General features: G+C 37.2%; 1 protein-coding gene and 1 long non-coding RNA gene across 2 annotated transcripts in view; one reads left to right on the top strand and one right to left on the bottom strand.

Moving 5' to 3' along the window:
- The first annotated feature begins 1,609 nt into the window (after window positions 1–1,609).
- On the top strand, window positions 1,610–5,858 carry LOC122653455. The gene is made up of 3 exons (XR_006331818.1): window positions 1,610–1,622; window positions 3,350–3,354; window positions 5,751–5,858. It is a non-coding gene; the product is annotated as an uncharacterized LOC122653455 (long non-coding RNA).
- Window positions 5,859–8,088: 2,230 nt separating this feature from the next.
- The window catches only part of LOC122654389 (UDP-glucuronic acid decarboxylase 2-like), a 28,255-nt gene continuing 15,902 nt past the window's right edge, over window positions 8,089–20,441 (bottom strand). The window contains exons 3-6 of the mRNA XM_043848459.1: window positions 9,376–10,162; window positions 8,909–9,072; window positions 8,717–8,791; window positions 8,089–8,419 (exon numbers count right to left, since the gene is read on the bottom strand). Of these exons, the coding sequence (XP_043704394.1) occupies window positions 8,108–8,419; window positions 8,717–8,791; window positions 8,909–9,072; window positions 9,376–10,156 (1,332 nt within the window). The 5' untranslated portion in view covers window positions 10,157–10,162 and the 3' untranslated portion in view covers window positions 8,089–8,107. The remainder of the gene's footprint in view (window positions 8,420–8,716; window positions 8,792–8,908; window positions 9,073–9,375; window positions 10,163–20,441) is intronic.

Here is a 20,441-nt window from a genome sequence, read left to right as displayed (position 1 = left end):
CATTCGGTTCGGTTTCAGTTATAACCGCCGATTCCTATGGTGGATCCAGAAAGTAACCAAGTCATGCCTCGGTTTTGTTCCTCATTTCCGAATTGTAACCAAATTCTCTTTGGTTTGGTTTTTCGGTTCCGGTTATTTGGTCTGGATCCGTTTTTGGTTCTGGTTCCATTTTGACTCAGTAATAGGGGGGCCTTGAATGCCCTAAGTCTCACCCTTAAATGATGAGCAAATCAGCTTCAGGTGAAGAATCAAATTAGGCTGAAAGAGATCTAAAAACAGGGTATCCATAGGTTAATATTAGACCCTCTCAGAGAAGAATCTGCAAGAACAAAATATTATGAAGACAATAAACTGATTAGGGTTTTACAACTCGGTTAGCAAAACACAGCACAGTAAAATCAATGGAGGTAGGATTCTAACAGTACCTAATTGCAAGAAGAAAACAAAGTAGATAAAAGAGGAAGACCTAGAACTATGGCTTCCCACCAATGGAGCAGAATCCCACTGTCCAGTGCCCTAGGCTTCACACCATGACTAAATCGGACAACATAATTGCAGAAATCAAACTTCAATAATCTTAAAATGGTATGGAGCTCTTGGTTCTTACAAGCTTATATCGAAAAGCTAACACAAAATCCTAATCTGACTATGAAATCAAATCCTAATATGATTATGAATTCAAAAATCCTATTGCTAATCACAAACATAATTGAAAAGGATAAGAAAACTTAAATAGCTAACTAAGCCCACAGCTGAGCTGGACTCAGCCCCTATCGAGCTAGGCCTGGCCCTTCTTCGTCTTGCGAGAGTATGTTATATACTCCTGCCCTACATCAGGAAGGATTGAGTTGGAGTATGCCTCTTAGTTTTTATTACAATCCTAACCATTTAAGATTCTCAGTTCCTAACCTTTACACTGGTCATTACTTGGAACTATACCTTTTAAGGTGGATTTATTCCTTTGGCTGCGCAGAGTAGAGTTGAACTTTTTTTTTCTCTCTCTCTCTAGTTGAGCTTATTTGAACATAATTTTTTTTGGTTATGTTTTTATTTAGTTCTCAAGTAATTGTTTTACATCTTTGTGCCTCTTGGGAGATTTTGGTTAGACCATCCAATCTGTAGAGAAATCAAGACCACCTAAATTGGACAGCCTTTTATTCCTTTATTACTCTTCTTTAGCCATTCTATAAAATTCCTTCTTTCTTTAAAATCAATAATTGCCCTACCTCATCGAGCCTCAATTTTTGCTGGATTGCCCAACTTCCTTAATTCAAGCAACTTTATTCTCCTGTTGCCTTAGTGTGCCCACTTCCCCCTTAATATAGTTTACTTAAATCACCATCAAACCCTTGCTAACCTAAGTGATGCTGCTCCCCAAAGAAAAAAAGAAGGAAAATGCTAATTATATAGAAAATGAAGAAAAGTACAGGGTAACAAGGGTTAGAGAGGACAAATTAACCATAGTTCAAAACTCGTCTTATACAACCGAAATCTCGGTGAGATAGTGAATTTTTTTTTTGGGTTTCGGTTTGATGTTTCAGTGGGCAAATGGTCATAATTGACTTCGAAACTTTAGAGGAAGCTTGTTTTAGGTTTAATAAACATATTTAAATCTTCAAATTGTAAAAAAAGAACCCAATTTGGTGTTTTGGATTTGCACCCTTGATTGGTAGTAAACGTCGAACCCTTATGTAATATTGTCTATTCTACACATTGTTTGAGTGCGATGAGATATAATTAACAAGTAAAATAAGTTAATTATGCAATAATGGATGAAGGCACATAATATCGAATAATTATTTAAGAAATAATTAAAGATTTAAAGTAGAAACTACAAAGTTCAGTGAAAAATGCATATTACATAGACACACTACCCAAGTACAGTGAGCAATACATATGTCATAGACACCGTAATCGGGATCTCAGAAAACTCGATCGAAATCTTGGAAAACTCGATCAAAACAATGCTTCTTTAATATTTCGTATGCAGTTTTGTCTTGATCATGTCGAGATTTTTGAGTCTCGATGAGTTTTTGAACTATGGACTTAACTCAAGGGTTAGAGATGACTACTTAACTATGGGTTTCTTTGGGGTTCTCTTATCCAATCACCACAAGATGACTTCAAACTCATAGTGGGGTTCACCACACCCACAAGTTCCAAAATTACAATGTATCAACTCTACTTCAAATATATATATATATACCTACTATTGAGCCCCTCCCCGCTCGTTAGTTGATTCAGTACCAACCCGCCTAAACTTGACTGACCGCTTCTTTTGCCGATGCCAGTTATGCTCATCCTTTTCCTGCCCTTACTAGGAAAGCGAGAGTAAATGATTTGATATCTCATCCGAGAAAAGGTTTTTTTCAAGAGCATTGCAACTCACTTGACCCAAACACGTCGTTCTCTCTCTCTCTCTCTCTCAAATGTATGCCCGATTTTCGTCGAATCATTTTGATCACCTTCAAAAACAAAGCGGAATTCCATCTTGATGAATAGTGGTGCCCACTTTTAGAGCGTAGTCCTCCCGACAACTTTGAAGTAGATTCTTTCTCGAGTGTGATTGTATATATATATATATATGATACAAAAAGGGTAAAAAAGTAAGGTTACAAATTTGACACCAGGGTGTCAATAAGAGAATCCCTATATATAATGGGGGTGGGGGAGGGAAAGAGTTATTGGGATATAATTGTTGGAAAAGCGCCATTAGAAATGTCATGGAAAGAGAGCATTTGAGAAAAGAGTTGCTGCTAGAGAAACATTGATACAGATACATCATCAAAAGAGGGCTTATTTTAATGGGAATAAGTCCAGGGTTGGGTTAGATACATGTTGGGCCTCTGATCCCATGAGTTTTCAATGTAATAGGCTACTTTTATGAACTTAGAGTACGGGTAATATGGTTGCATACGGGATTAGCTGTTTTAATTCCATCCTTAGTTTTATTTTAGTGTTTTTGTATTTTAAATTGAACCGGTTTGAACCAGTTGTTCAATTTAAGTGGAATAAGTAATTTTTAATTTAATTGTTTTAGTAGGTCTTGTGACTTGTTAAGGGCCATGTCACAACTTAATTGTCCTCCCTCCTCTCCATGGTTTTGAGAGAGGAGGTGTTGATGTAATTAAAATCGGCTAGGGGTCTTCAACTCCTAAGCTGAATAGGATTGTTGGCTTTAGTACTTTATAAATAAATAAAATCGTGGGGCTCTTTTTGCCTCACACTTCTTGAAATTTCAACTCTAAAGTTGCTGCTGCAACTTGTTTTTTTTAAGAAAAATTTTCTTGTGTTTGATTAAGGCTGACGGAATCGGTGTTTGATCTGATTAACACCTTGCGATGGGAAGCCCGGGTGGTTCGAATTGGATACCATTCTTGTCCATTGTTGTTACATTCAAGTTCTGTTCAAGCATTGGTTTCTAGGATTATTCTACATCAATAAAGTTTCTTCTGTTCAAGGTGTTCTTCAATATACAAGTAAGTGTGAACCTGAATCAAAACCCTCAACTTCTTCTTCTCTTTTTCTAGTCTTCCCACAACCCTCACAACCAATTCCAACCGTGAGAACTGCCCCATACTTGGGCCGAGTGTTCTACTGCCCATCTGGGAAACTCGATCCAAGGCTGGTGTAATTCTTCCCAGCCATTAACCCTAAAGCTGCAATTTCCCATCTTTCAAAACCCTAACCCTAGACTCCATAACGTTCTGCCTATTCTGTCCAGCAGTCTTAGACTTGTTATTTGTTGGCGTAACCTTCACTGGAAGACTTTTATACATCATCTAACCCTAACTGTACCATCAAACCCTAAACCCCACTAAATCCTATCCCTAAATTTTACTTTTTCCATTAGTTTAACCCTAGCTGAATCTCCCTTTGAAGAACAGATTCTAATTTTGGCTTCTAGTTAAATTATATTCAACCTAGAACTACATTAAAGATCTTGGAAGAGAGGGTTGTCAAGTGTGCTTCTTGATTTTGGGTCAACTTTTTAGACTTGCTCGTCAGAAGAATCTGAATTCATTCTAATACCAAATTGGTGCAGCTCATAAGGGGAGGATTCAAAATAAACTAGAAAATAAAGAGTCATTAGAAACGAGCGGTTGCTTGAGGAAAACATTGGAAGAGAGGGAGAAAGTGGGGTGGGCATTAAATGCTCGTCATCATGACTACATCAGTAAGACCCTGTTTAGGGGTGCAAGTTTGGCCCTATTGGCCCGAACCCGCCTTAAGCCCAAACAGGGCCTGGGCTAAGATATTTGGCCCTGAGGGCTGGTCCAGGCAGAAAATTTCTGGCCCTGAGTTAGTGTCGGGTCGGGTTAGGATTGAGGCCTTGGGCTAAGCCTGGCCCGGCCCGACCCTATTTAAGTTATACTATAAAATATATATTGATATATATTATAAACTTTAAATGTCACACACAGTTTGTTATATAATATATTATATATGAAGACAATAAGTAATATAATACATTTTATTACAGTATTATTTTATGTAAAATTGATAATTTTCTCCCTGGCCCATTCCAGCCCATGCATTTCCTTCCCCTCCCCATGATCAGGGCCAATCAGGGTTAGCCCGACCCGACCCTGAGGGCGGGTTAGGGTTGGATTTTTCTGGCCCTGAGTCAGGGTTGGGTCGGGTTTGGGCCCAACTAAGGGGACTTAGGGTTGGGTTAGGATTCTATAAAGCCCGGCCCAACCCGACCCTATTGCAGCCCTAGCCCCGTTTGTTTAGTGGGGTTTATGGGGTGGGTGAGATGTGGGATTACTGACGGGTAGGTCCCATGTGTTTGGAAAAGTAAAGAGTTGATGGATTACTGTAGCATTCCATGGGAAAGTTACAAAATCCCATGTATTTCATGGGACTTTGTAAAGCCAAGAGGTGGGAAAATAATGGGATTTGCAATGCCATGTCAGCCGACAATGGTAATCATTATGTTCCATCCATTATCTCAACATTTCCATCCCCTTGCAAACAAACAGCCTCGGGTGGGATTGTTGCAATGCCATGTTAGCATTTTACCACAACTTTTCCATCCCTTGCAAACTATTCCGCTAAACAAACGGGGCCTAAGAATCTTTGATTAGACTGAATAAAGGCTATCAGAACAACTGCTTAGCGTAGTTGGTAGAGTGTGGTGTGTAAAAGCCCACCCTACTATAGGAGGTCTCAAGTTCGAATCTTCCCTCTCCCTCCACCCTTAGAATAGAATACCCATCTAAAATAAAATATAAAAAAAAGGTTATTCTTTACAGAGCAACATGGTTTATAGTTTGCTGTATTCATTGTCAAGTGTAGTTAATTTGTTGGGTTGAGTACCTATTTTGTCAAACCACCAACAAAAGCTATAGTGTCTGTTGTTTGGAATTCCAACCTTCTCTGTCTAGATTCCTTATAATCTGCTGCATGTTCTACATTACCTTAAGATTATACATGCATTTATGGTTTTATATATTTGTTGTGTAACCTCTTTCATCTTGTAGAATGGGTTTGAACCTACACTAACAATAGGAAAGTGTGATTTAGACTTGAAAGAACTATGAATCTCACTCCTTAAAAGCAGCAAAGGGACTTAAGTTGTCTAATACTGGTTATTTCAAGTTGAAATAAATTAAGTTGCATTGTTGTTTACTTCTGTAATGTTATGGCCTTCGTTCTGTTATAGGTCATTTTAATGGTTTTTTTCTACTATCATCTTAAAATAAATTGATCCATTTGGTTTCTTCTGGGGTCTTTCGCATTTCTAGATTCAGTTGCGGTTCTCAGACTAGTGATGATAAGAATTTGTAATTACATTTTTTAAGTGGATTACACCAGGCCAAGCAATTCTGTTAGTTCTGTGGTTGGTATGGTCAGTATTATTAAGAGAGATAGTACCTTTGCTCTAATCCTTTAAATCTATTTGGAATTTTTTATTGAAACAACCATTATAGCATTAAAGTTTTCTTGGCAGGAATTTTGGTAGGTGTTTATCATGTCATAATTGTTGTTATAACAAAGGTTCAAGTAAAGCGGAATCAGTTTTGGGTTTAATCCTAGAAACCCTTCATAAGATATCTAGCTCATACAGTTCACTGTGCCGAGCTAAATAAGAATTTTCAAGCCCAGCCCCAACCTGGAGAAATGTAAATGTTGGGATCTGTAAGGTGCATCACAGCACGAAGCATAGTGTGGATATCCAGCAAGTGAGGCCTATGCTATGTAAAGCGGGGGATCCCATCCCACTGTTTTGAGTGTGCCTTGCGGCTGAGGCATGCCTATGCAGCATGCATTACGGCCCATACAAATGAAGGAGAGTTTTTTTTCTTTTTTCTTTAAATTTGATCAGGAATCATCAGGTTACCAATTGAAGTTTTCTTGGCCACATTTGAAGTGGTTTTTGGTCCTAACCTGAGCAGTTCATTAGAATAATCTGACATGGGAGAAACTCCGGCCAAAACTACAAAAAAAAGCAACAAAAGGAGGTGGGGAGATCAGTAGGTACAAGAGAGGGTCTAAGTTATAGTATTTTTATAGTTTAGAAATGTTGAAGTGATCCCATCATCAGTTTCCAAAAATCCCCCAAATTTGATTAGGTCTCAGTAATAAAAGTTTGGAAAATGTTCTTAAGCTTTCTGCTTAGTATATCCCACAGGGTTCTCTGCTTCTCTTTCTATGCCGCGCTTGTAAGATTAGAGAACCCTTTTCTTAAAATAGGAGAAAGAATGTTGTCTGGATGCGTACGATGTGCTGCCCCTGCACTGGACGGTTATCTTGTACTCCTATGTTTGGCACCGGCAACACTGGTCTCTTTCCCTCCTAAAAGTTATATGAAAAGAGCCTATGAATTAGGTACTTAACTCTTCTCAGGTTCCCTGCCCGGTCAGGTTCATAGGTTCCTCTCATAGGAGACCGGAGATGACAACCTCACCCCCTGCCCTAACACACTACCCGAGTGAGGTGAGGTCGTTATTTCCACCCTCCCTATGAGAGGAACCTACGAACCTGACCGGGCAGAGAACCTGAGAGGAGAAAAATTCATGAATTAGGGTTGTAAACGGATCAAATTCAGCTCGGATAGTGCTATATCTGCATCCGCATCCAATTAGCTATCGGGCAAATTCAAATAGTGCTAAACGGATACGGACACGAATACTGATCAGATATTTTATCCGTTTACATGTAAATATAGCTTTTTGGATAGCTATAGTCTATCCGTATCTGTATCCGTTTAGCTTTTGGACAAATTCGAATAGTGCTAAACGAATACGAACACGGATACGAAACGGATTTCAATTATTCATTTACATCCCTACTACTATGATTTAGGCCAAACCAAACCATGTAGGGCACTGCAGAGTCCGTGCATTGTTTGGAATTTTGTGATGTCAGGGTTCAAAAGACACTTTGTGTGTTTGGTGCTGGGTGCAATACAGAAATCATTCGGTGGGGAAAGAAAGATAAAAGAGAAACAAACCCCGTTGTTCATTTTGGGTCACATATGGTTAAGGTACATTCTGACATTTGAAAAATGGCGTATCAATTATTTCACATCAATCTATTATTAGTTAACCATACCAAAATGGATAGATAGTCCATGCAGGAAAATTATGTAGAGTTTCAGTTGGAATGTCTTCCAGTGCTTAATTGGCTACTTTATTTATTTATTTTTAATTATTATTAATTATTATTAATTATTATTAATTATTATTAATGAGACGCCAATTGGCTACCCAAAAATGGAGCAAAGAGTAGAAGATACTCTCATTCACCAGACAACCAAACACAATAATTATGCCAATTGGCATTTGGAAGCATGCCACACTGGCACGGTGCCACCTATAATGATGATATTTAAAATTTCTGGAATAAAAATAAAAAGTACAAATTACAAAATGATAAAACAAAAAAACAAGAAAAAACATAAACGAAACCCACAAAAAAAGAAAAAAAAAACTAGAAAATTTTAGGACAAAAGGGCAGTTGCTACTACTACCACTGCTTCTTGTTTAAGACACACACGGATTTTCCAACAGAACTGAATCTCTCTCAAAATTAATATATTATATTCTGTTTTAGTAGACCTATGATGAGGTGGTGGTAGTGTCGGTGATGTAAAAGATGATCAAGCAGACGAGTCGCCGGTGCCGTCCTTGTGGTCTCCAAAGATTCGCTGACGGAAATCGGAGACCATGAGTGGGAGACCTTTGCGGAGAGAGATGTTGGGCTCCCACCCCAAGAGCTCCTTAGCCTTGGAGATATCAGGCTTCCTCTTATGTGGGTCGTCCTCTGTGTTGGCCCTGAACTCTATCTTGGCATTTGGGTCTATAGTCTCTTGGACCACCTGAGCCAGCTCCAGCATTGTGAACTCCCCTGGGTTCCCAAGATTAAAGGGACCCACATGTTCCCCTTCCATTAGCCTCATCAACCCTTCCACCTGTTCTCAAACCAAACACCACATAACAACAAAAAAACCCACACCACCATCAATTTTACTCTTCATCTACACTAATAATACAAGAATTTTTTCAGAGAAAGAGAAATGGGCCCCACAGTCCAGTCCCCACCCTCACCAGTCCATTCCAAAAATTAAGGAATTTAATTTTTATGGTTTTATTTTTCTTAAATTTAAAACTTGTGAACGTTGACTTTTCTTTGGTACACCATCCATGGAAGGTAGTTCTAAGAGAAAGAAAAGAGGTTGTGTTGTAGTAGTGATGGGGGTCTCACTCACCAGATCGGACACGTATTGGAAACTCCTGGTTTGCTTTCCGTCACCGTACACAGTCATAGGCTCCTTCCTCAGTGCCTGAATCCCCCCATTAATCAAATCAATAATGGAGTAATCAGTTTCTTCTTCACTTCCTTCCTTTTACAAAAATCATTAAGACCAATAAGAAAAAAAATTAAGAACAAATAGACCCACCTGAGCAACAAAATTACTAACGACACGGCCATCGTCGATGCACATACGAGGACCGTATGTGTTGAAGATTCGAGCAATCCTGACTGCAACTCCAGCTCCTCTGTGGTAATCCATCGTTAATGTCTCTGCTGTTCTTTTCCCTTCATCGTAACAGCTCCGAACCCCTGTCATTGTTCCACACTGTTTTTAGTCACTACTCACTAACACCATTCAAATTTAGAAAGAATACCCAATAACCCAATTCCAATTATATCTAAACTCTGCAAGTTTGAAGTTTCCCAAGTTTCAGTTCAGGTTCGATCGTTCCCGAAAATTACGGGAATAAATTAAGCGTTAACCCCAAAATTTCTGAAACAATTACGACCAGATCCAAGCAAGAAGCTTGCGATCGGAATCAGATGGAAAGAAGGGGGATTAACCAAAAAAAAAAAAAAAAAAACAAGAAAACAGAGCAGGGAGAGAGGTACCAATGGGGTTGACGTTTCCCCAGTAAGTTTCGACCTGGGGATGCTGAAGGGGATCACCATACACCTCACTGGTGCTAGTGAGCAGGAATCGAGCACCAACCCTCTTGGCCAGTCCAAGCATGTTGAGGGTACCCACCACATTGGTCTTGATGGTCTTGACTGGATTGAACTTGTAATGCACAGGTGATGCAGGGCAAGCCAAGTGATAGATCTGATCCACCTCCAACAATAGCGGCTCCACCACATCATGTCGTATCAATTCGAACCTAGGGTTCCCAAAGTGATGCATTACGTTCTCCTTCCTTCCTGTGAAGAAATTGTCCACGACAATTACGCTATCTCCTCGATTGATCAAACGATCCACCAGGTGACTACCCACGAACCCAGCTCCACCAGTCACCACGATCCTCAGCCCCTTTCTCTTTAACCCTAGAGGCACCTTCCCTCCCGAATTCACCTGCCCAAAACCCCCTCTCTGCTCGTAAGCCACTCTGTGCGATAACACCTTCGATCCCGATCCCGTAGGGAAATACACCTCAGGGATCGATTCGTAGTTGTTGCCGTATATCGATGGAACTGAAGACGAAGAGGAGGAAGATGGAATCAGTGTGAAGACAAGGGTTGCGATGGCGATGCCTACAAGAACGAAAACGAGTCGCTGCTCCCGAAGCATATACCTAATTGGGCGAGTCACCGAAAGCCATGGCTTCGGAGGTTTCGGCGAGTACATATCCACCTGAGGTTGGCTCTCATGCCCTCTGAATATCAACTCCGAAGTCATTCTTCCCTGGCTCTTCAGGGAACAAAAAAAGTAAGGAAACAAAAAAAAAGGAAGAAACTTGAAGGGTTTCTCGATGAAATCGAACGGAGAAGAACCCAGAAACTCTTTACAAGAGATAATAGATAGATAGATCCTTCGAACCCTTTTAATGGAGAAACCTCATTCAGATGACTTGAACTTGCAGGCACATCAGACTCTTTGCAGGAATTTTCGCCGGAAACTGAGCTTCCCCTGCGTGGCCAAGGTGCTTATCACCCTTTTTCTCTCTTGGCATTTAAGCCATGATACCTTCTTAAATAGTCCCTGTGTTTATTCTCTATTTACCAAAATACCATCAGATTCTAGAGAGGTAGTATTCGTCGGTTCCACCTTGCTGGGCCAACTACTATCGTTTATTGGACAAAACAATTTGGAACACGGCTTCACCGGGTCCACTGTGGTCCAATGGGGTAAATTGGTCATTTGATACCTGATAGCTTCCCCTTAACGAAATTAACAAAAAAGAATTCGAAAAAAAATAAAGACTAAGTCAGAATTGGCGAACTTGTAGTAAGGTTCAACTAGATTTAAGGCTCCACCCTGGCCCAGCCAGGTCTAGTGTGAGCCCAATCATAGCCCAAGCTTGGTGGTCTTGGCAGATTCACAAGTGAAAATAAAGAGATATTTTTTCTAAGAACGCCAACGCAGGGAGCACGTAATGATAGCCGTACTCCCTAAAAAGATGAAAATGACTAGAGATGTAGTGGTCATTTTAGGTATCTTATATCTAGTATAAGAGCGGCGTGCACTGTGCATGAACGGATGGCATTCTCTTTTTCTTTTTCTAAAATATGTTAATTTGGGATCAGAGACAGAAAGAGAGAGAGAGAGAGAGAGAGAGAGAGAGAGAGAGAAGAGAGAGAGAGAGAGGGAAGAACAGTCTGGGTTTAAGGCTGTCGCTTGTGAGGAATTAATTATTTGACATTTCAATATTTAGGAAATAATTAATATGGTACCCAAAAAAAATATAATTAATGGAAATCATTAAAACCTGGTGCGGATGTAGGAGCTCGCATTTTGAGCCAATTAGTTTGGTTAAGGTAGGGGTGACAAATGGCCGGTTTGGTCTTGTTCGATCGGGTTGAACTGATTTCGAGTTGGTACTAGTTCAAATCGAAACCAAACTGGTAATCTGAAATTCGATTTTGGTCTGATTTGATTTCATCGTTTATCAGGTTGACTTTACGAGCTCTTATTGGTCTGTTATTAAGTTGTTACTTTTTTGTCTGTCCATATTATATACATTGAAAATAGGGACAATTTCTTAGATCTACGAGATTAAAAAAAGAATTACAAGATAAATATATTTTAAATTTATTTTACATCCATAAATTTACATTTTTAAAAGATTTACCTAATCTCCAAATTAGTTAGTGCCTGTCTCGCCCAACAAAAACATATAACTAAACTTCCTAATATACCCTTTGACTCATTTTTTCCCCTAAAAAGAAGCTAAAGATAATGTTTAATAGTGTAACCGTTTGCACAATTTATTGAATTCCCTTTTCTATCTATTTAGTGAGAAACTTGCAAGATTAGTAGAAGTCGGCTAGGTGCTTCCCTCTATCTCGTTATCCCTCTTTCACTAGTTAATCATCTTCATTATTCCCGGTGAATATTGGCTCTCTCTCACTTTCTTTGTCCCTATTGCAGCTTCTTTTTTTTTTTTTTCTTTCTTTCTTGTAGAGGTTTGGATTGTTTTTTTTTTTTCTTTTTCCTTCTGGAATATCGAATTTTTTTTTCTCCCTAAATGGTCCAAGAATTAACATGGAAACCGAAGAATACATTCTTCTAGCTAAGAGAACCATTTTCAGAGATCCAACCTCGCAACACACATCTTTAAAGAGATCCACTTCTGGTTATTTCCATTCTGTCAAAACTGATAACATAAATAATTAGAGCCTTAATCCCAACCATGTACACCTCCCTTTTACCTGTGGTAACCACTGGAGGATTAAAACAAGGAGTGAAAGAGGGATAACGATAAGAGGGAAGCACCTAGTGAGCACCACTTTTGCTAGTTTCTGCAAGTTTCCTACCAAATAGAAATAAGAGAGAACTCAATGAGTTGTTCAAAGTGCAAACGGTTAAGCTATTAAGCATTATCTTTAGCTTTTTTTTAGGAAAAAAAAGTGAGTCAAAGGGTATATTAGGAAGTTTAATTATATTTTTTTGTTGGGTGGGATGAGCACTAACTAATTTGGGGATTAGGTAAATCTTTTCAAAATATAAATTTATGGATGTAAAACAAATTTAAAATATACTTATCTTGTAATTCTTTTTTTTAATCTCGTAGATCTAAGAAATTTCCCCTTGAAAATAATGGGAATAGTTTCTTTTCAATTATTTTTGGCTTTTTTTTTATTGGTTCGGTTTGGTTCTGATCCAGTCCATTTCAATTTGTATTGGTTTCATAAAAACCCGAACTAAAGTCAAGCTGATAAGGGTTCGGTTCAATCTTTTCTTAGTGTTTTCAGCCAATTTAATTGGTTTGGGCAGAAATTGACACCTAGGTGAAGGGCAATGACGTTAAATGGTTCATAAGTGTTGGACCTAGAAGGTTAGCATCTCTTCGCAACTCTAGGACTAACCATCGTAAGGAAATAACCTCACACTCTCTACCATCAATTGGTTTTAGAGTAGCTGTAAGCACTTGATCCGAAAGACCAACAATAAGTGACCCAATCAGACTGAACCCGGAACCCCCACACATTTTATGATCAAAGCTTATTCATTGTTGTTCTGCTTTGGATCCTCTACTCCTCATTGCCTCTCTTTCTCTCTTCTCTGTATACCTCTCCATAGCCATACATCTGTGGAGATAGATGTGATGTACATTACAGAGAGAGATAGGATCAAAGCGCTCAGGTTGAGACCTCACCCAGCAAAGGAAAATTATCCTCTTAGGTTCTCTGTCCGGTACAGTTCCCTAGTGCCTCTAATAAGAGGGGGATGGATCCTACCTGGACAGTGAGTTCGGGCAAGAGATAAGGTCGTCATTTCCGCCCCCATATGAGAGGAACCGGATGAACTGTACCAAACAGGAACCTGAGAGGATAAAGATCCCTCTTATGATGGGTTGTCTTCTCTTGTAGACTTGTAGTCATGACTTACTGCATAATTACTGTCCAAAATGGACCAAACAAACACTATTGAATCTAAGTTCCTTTATAGTTGTTTTCATCTCATGTAGACTTGTAAGTAATAACTTTGTGTAGTTATTGTCAACAGCTCACCAGAGTTTGATCAATAAACTCCATGGATGGATGATGGAAAATGGAATAACCCCCCTCTCTCTCTCTCTCTGTCTCTCTCTGTCTCTCTCTCTCTCTCCCTACAGGTATAGCTTTATTCAATCACAATGCATGGTCAAAATTGTGAAAGTTACCTCTTTTGTACAAACCAAGTTAGATAATCCATTATAGAGTATATAGCCCACCATGTGTTTGTGAGTGGAACTGTGTGAATCTTCCTTCAAGAGTAGGTAAAAAGCAATATACAGAAAGCCTTTTCTTTGCGTAGTGAGGGAGTCAATTAGCTAGTCTAATACGACTCTTAATTCTTTTTTTATTTTTTTTATTTTGGTAAATAACGACTCTTAATTAACTTTGTCCAGTAGAGGTCGTTTTCTTGCTTTTCTGAAAGTGATTCTGACTTTAACTCATTAGCAAGTTCATCGCTTTCTGGGTTTTTATTTTGGTTAATTAACAGATTAGTAGAAGACTTAATACTATTCTGACTAGTTCATTAGTAAAGTTGGAAAGTATATATCATAATCTTGTATAATAAATGTGATTTTTAACTCAATTAAGTTGTCTTAACATCTATGAAGTCATCAGAGGAACCCCATTTGGGAACTTGAGGAGGCCAAAAGAAGACAATCTTGATAAGCAATGATGGGAAATTTTGTCTACACACTTTTGACAATATATGTATCATTATGTATTAATATCTCATGATTAAAGATAAGATAGAAATAAGCCACAGGATTAGGCTGTATCAGTTTCTACTCATTCCTTATTTCTGTTTCAATATTTCCTGATCCCAATCCACTGTTTCAAAAATCGAAATCGAACCGGTTGATTCGATCGATTCAGAATGGAATCGACCATGACCAATCCTGATTTCAGTCACTCCAGAATAGTCAATTCTAGGGTTTTTGGGATCAATTTCAACTGATTCCAATCTAGATCCGATTAGATTGGAATCGACGGAAACCAATTCCACCCTGATTCTGAGTTAAAATTCTTGCCCCAACCAGATGTCATTTTCACTAATAAGTCTCCATCTGTTTATGAAGAAAAAAAAAACAAAAACAAAATATAATTCTTCATTTGTTTCCAAGTAAAACTGCAAAAATATTCAATTGAATTTTTTTCGTTTTTCATATTCATTTATGAGCATTATCCTTTTAAGAGTTTTCATCTTAGGGTTTATTTTTACCATGTAAAAAAAACATAGTTATAAAATCAGATTTTTCGACGCATCCTTTTCAAAACCTGAGGCTACGGTTGCTGCACATGTGAGAAGAAAAAATGTGCTAATATTAAAGACAATGAACAAAAATCCTAGGTTTTTGTTTAATTGTAGATCAAACATATGGCCTATGAATATATATATCCCCAATTAACATGACTCAGGAAAAAAACATTGAATCAATGAAAACTCGGACTAACTCAGATGAGATTTCATGTTTTAACTTTACTCGACTTAGATGACTTGCCTGAGTCAAAACCTGGTTTCCAACTATAGTAAAAGGGTGAATTATAGAATTTTTTTTACTATTTATGTTTAACATAAAATATCCAAAAAATCTTATAAACTAAAAGTTTCCTAAGATGGCTAATAGAAATTGAGCACCAAAGTCTCTCCCCTATTGATGAAGTGACCAAAATACCCCTCAACAAATCATTATCATTCATTTATCTCGTCTATCAACAACAGAAACAATTCAATTTCACATGAATGAAAATTTTGATATTAAATATAATTTTCATATAAAATTTTACAATGAAACAAAAAGGACTAGAACATCACGAACATGATATTAGGTTTATAAAACTGATAGCTTAATCATGGACTTAGGTATCAATATCGTATCAATCATATCGACTAATATGCAACGGTACCGACAATGATTGATTTGATACTGTCAAAAAATAAAAAAAAATTTATCAAAAAAAATAGTTTTTTTTGATAATATAAAAAAAAAAAAAAAGTTTATATATATATATATATATATTGAAATCAATCAATTCATATCAATATTGGGCTGCCAACTGCCAATACCGTGAACTAAAACCGTGTGCTCAATACTGCGAGGGTAATCGCTGTTTATTAAAGCCAAACAAAAAAAACAAAAAAAAAAATTTCAATTTCATAAAATCATGTGGTATGATCAGGCTTGCACGTATTTAATTTGCTAAATCAAACCTTCTTGATGTGAAATTACATAAGACTAACTATTGTTTACTAAAACATCATCCACCACTATCTATTCTTAATTGGTAGGTAACAACTAAAACTACTTAAGGTACTGTTTATTCAAAAGGGTTTATTAAATCCCAAGTCGTCATTATAAATTGCTGCAAGAAACTTAAAGGGAAAATTACATGATTAGCCACTTTTGGGTTTTCATTTATCAAACTGGCCACTTTATGTTTGAGTTAATAAAAATAGATAAAAACAATTTAAGGTTTACAAAACTGGACAAAATAGTGCCTCTCCCTCCCAAAATTATTTTTGTAGACATTTTTACCTCTACCATTACCTTCTCGCCCAGGCATCCTTCGTTCCCTGCAACCCACCCCTGTCCCCGCCACCACCATTCTCTGCTATCCAAACCTGCCCCTCTCTTCCCTTCCCTGTGATTACTCAAGATGCCTGGGCGAGAAGTCAATTGCAAGGGTAAAAATATCTAAAAAAGTAAGTGAGGGAGGGAGAGACTATTTTGTCTAGTTTTGTAAACCTTAACTTATTTTTGTCTATTTTTATTAACTCAAACATAAAGTGGACAGTTTTGTAAATGAAAACCTAAAAGTAGCTAATCATGTAATTTTTCCAAACTTAAAAGCGTGTAAATCAAACAAAGAATACAAAAACCACTTTTAATTTTTACCAGTTGGAACTTGGAAGCTTAAACATTAAAAAATGTTGCCGACCATTGGACCGCGTTATAAGGATGAATTGTTTAAGTGATGACCAGTTAAGATGCGACACTTATCTCTTCATGAAAAAGAGTTATGTTTTGGGTCAACTCTTGCATTTCTCTAGATGCCCAAAATGGACTCAAAAAGAAGGAAGGGAAAAGGGTTCTCTAAGTTGTCAATTTTGAACTGGCCGGGTTATAAAAAAATACAAAATCTTTAAAGCAAAATCACATAGAATAAAAAAAAAAATTATTTGATTTTGGTTTTGAAAACTGAAATTTCATTTGGTTTTATTCGATTTTGGTTTTAGATTGCAAATTATCTGTTAGGATTGAACCAAAACAAATAAAATGTAACTTGAACCGAATCTATATCTTACTAAACCCATCGATCATGTGTTTTTTGTTGAGCTACGTGAAATTGCTCACTATGCATTTTTTATTTTTTGTTGAGATGTGTGAAAATTGAAGAAAGATATTAGATTTGACATTGTGGGATTGTATTTTCATGAGATTTTAATTTCTTTACCAACTTTATTTGTTTGACCAGGTTATTTCCACTTGAATTGAATTTGAATTGAGGGGCATGGTGGTCATTTCACCCACCCCCATGTATCTAGGCGCAGCCTGCACCCCCGGCACAAAAAACAATCTACCTATAAAAATTATTGGGTTTTAATTTGTACACATTGTATTCTGAGCGGTAAATCAATTGACACCCTCTTATCTCTAAGCAAGTGGTAGAGGGAGCACATCAATGAGGAATGACCATATGGTTTGATACATAAGGAGCAAAAGGTCATTTTATGAGAGAGATTTCTCTCTCATGTCCCCTCTACGATTGGCTCAAAAAATCTTTTCTCAAAAAATAAATAAATAAATAAATAAAAGATCTTCCTAGAATGGATCGAGGGATTGTAGAGCCAAGTGTAATGTATTTAGATGTTATAGGTGTTCATCAGGTGTTGTGTGATGCAAGTTTTAGTAGTTTCATTTTTTTTTTTGTAAGGGAAAAAAAGCTCCCACAACGTTAGTGTATTATCACCTTCTCACACTTTTTGGTAGAAAGCAAGGTTATTCATTCATGCGCGTCCAATGCCAAAAAAAGGAAAACAAGAAACATAACGCAAATAGTTGACATGTGATACACAAGGTTTTAAAACTGACAAGGTTCAGAAACCAGAGAGAGACATATGATCCTGACATACATGTCAAAGACAGGACCAGTCGGGGGAGAGCATGGGTAACATCCCAAAGAAACTCACTGTAGACACAGTTTACATAATGAAGCGCATGCACGAACATGCCATAAAAAAAGAATATATCAACAATAAACAAAAAGAGGACATCATTTATGCCAGACATGATCCTAGGAGACAGGGAAAGTCACAGTATGCATGCGGCCCAATGAAGTTCTTGATGGTCATTGCATCGATTCCAAGATGTACATTCTGAGTAGCTTCACCATTGCTAGCGACGGTGACCGCCCAATCGAAAGGGGGAAGGGCTTCGATTTTGGTCAAATCCAAGGCGCCACTAATACCGAAACCTGCAAAAACTGCACAACCACAAACAAAAAAAGAAAGAAAAACATAACCAAGCGGATGCATAGGGATGGACAGGGGTGGACAGGGGGTGCGTTGAGGACGGTGAGGGTGAAGAGGGGGTGCGATGAAGGCGGTGAGGATGAGCAGGGGGTGCAATGGGGGTAAAGCTCAAAATAAACATTGCAACTCCCACCGGAGAGAGTGAGAATAATGGAGAGGTTGAACAGGGTTTTACGTTGAAAGTGAGTAGGGGGGTTCACATGATTTTTTTATAAAATTGTTTTCTCTTTTACCATGATCATATAAGCCCATATGGATTATACCATTCTTTGTATCGTGATTACTGTTTTTTGTTTATTATTATTAATGAGTAAGAATAATATTGTTTATAAGAATTAAGTGGTAGATATGGTTGCCTCAACTTTTTGGTCAAAATGGAAGTGTCCATTTGTATTTAAATTGGGTAGTATATATTATCATAGTCTAATCACTAGTTGAGATTATCTACCCTTATGGTGTCATATGGTTGAATAATTATATGAAGATTACTTAAAAAATCTTTTTTTTATTTTTTTGTTGAAGAAATTGAAATGTTGAAAAGAAAAGAGGAGCGATCAATGGACATGAGGATTTAAAACCCTAAATATAGTAAGTCGTATAGTTTAGATAAACTATAGAATTTTGATATGTGGCCTATCTAAAGATCTCTAATTCCTTCAGTAGTCACAAACAATCAAATTTTTTATTACGAAATTGGAAAAAGTTATATACATAAGGTGCAACTGACAACCTTTTCCTTTAGAACAACATAGTATTTTCCTATGAAAAGCTAAATTATAATGTACAACTTATCTTGTATTTGTTATAATGAAGTTTTAAAATACCTCTTTGTCCTTTCTAAAAGGTTTTGGTTGTTATGTCTCACACAAAGTTTGAACTCATGATCTCGTCAATGTTGTTTCTAATAAAGCAATGGAATGAAAATTCTTTAATTCCACATTGCTTATGTAAAAGAATAGAGTGAAGTATTTAAAGAGCAAGAGATTTCTGTCTAGTCATGTAGCCCATGTACCAATGCGGGGCCAATGAGAAAGCACGCGGAGGCATCAACATGGTGGGATAATTGATTCCATAGGAGTGGGGCGGTAACTTCGTGATCTCCCATGTTTGGGCACAGGAGCCAAGTGACACGTATTTGGTTGTGGCGAGGAGAAGCCTTAGTGTGTGAAGTTTCTTTTTACTCACTGAACTGGAATTGTATATGATTTTTCCTTTTGCGTTCGATAGATTTTCTAACGTTGTTTGTTGTTTTTCCGATGTAGATGTCGGCTAGAGAGTGTTTAAAGTCGAGGTCTATCAAAAACCTTACCAACATACATCACTCTTTGTTTTTTCAGATATCGGATGAGCCTTGTCCGATGCGTCATCGATGCCTACAATTTTACATTGCACATCATCCATAATGTTTTGGATGCTAAAAATATCTAGTTTTCTGTCTTCTTTCTTAGAGAAACACATCCTATGGGCTCCTTTGGATAGGTGTTTCCAAGGGTCATCTCTACGTCCAATACATTTTAAAGTATCATTTTAAGTGTTCTAAATTCTTCTCATTCTTGTTAGGGTTTAGGGTTTAAGCACAAGGTTGTTTAAATCATTACACCCTGAGTATTAAGTTTGGAATACCCAGACTGCTGCCTCCAGTTAGTATTTATAGAAAAACTAGGGTTTAGGTCAGATGGACTAATTACTAGATTGCCCCTCACAACCTGAGTATTAATACAAGTAGGATTATATTAGAACATATGAAGGGATATTACATAAATACCCTTACAATCTCCTCCTATGTTCTACATATATCCACCACACATGTATAGAAACCATTGTTCAATCAGTAATTGAATCAATATAAATTGAATAAATTGAATATCAATAATCCAAAAAATCAAATAATTAAAAAGTAAACTTCAAGAAATAAAACTAGGATTTTAGATCAAAACTAAACCCAACAATAAATCCGAAGTTCCACATGCAAGTGGCTAAATCAAAAGAAATAATCAAAAGAAAAAGTCCGTGCAATCCATGTGACTTTATTCATCAAGTAAGTCATCCTCATCGAGATCCAGGTTCAACCGTTCTCCTCCATCTTCGTCATTCTCTGTAAGTTGTTAAATATGAATTTCATAAGATAATATGAATTCAATCATTTGTACAATAGTATCTAGTTCAACAATAAGAACTTAGTACATTCCATATATGGCTGAAGGTAAATCAAAAACAATAAACATCATCATCAAGTTTCTTTACAAGAACTCAATCTTATATAGTCTCTATCATAAGGACCATATCATGTTTCTATTTGGAATACTGTGTTCGTTATATCAGTCATAGATTTATATTGTATCATCAAATTTGGAATTGTATACCATACTATGAAAAACATGCCATCAAATTTGAAATGACATAAAGACTAGCACAATATCATTGAAACATATCAGACATTTTTCATATTCCTTTGTGGAATAACAAACTAAGAAAATTTTACATGAAAATT

The sequence above is a fragment of the Telopea speciosissima genome, chromosome 3 (genome assembly GCF_018873765.1).
Source record: "Telopea speciosissima isolate NSW1024214 ecotype Mountain lineage chromosome 3, Tspe_v1, whole genome shotgun sequence".
NCBI lineage: Eukaryota > Viridiplantae > Streptophyta > Magnoliopsida > Proteales > Proteaceae > Telopea > Telopea speciosissima.
The sequence above is the reverse complement of the archived record's forward strand: the minus strand, read 5'-3'. Positions and strand labels throughout refer to the sequence as shown.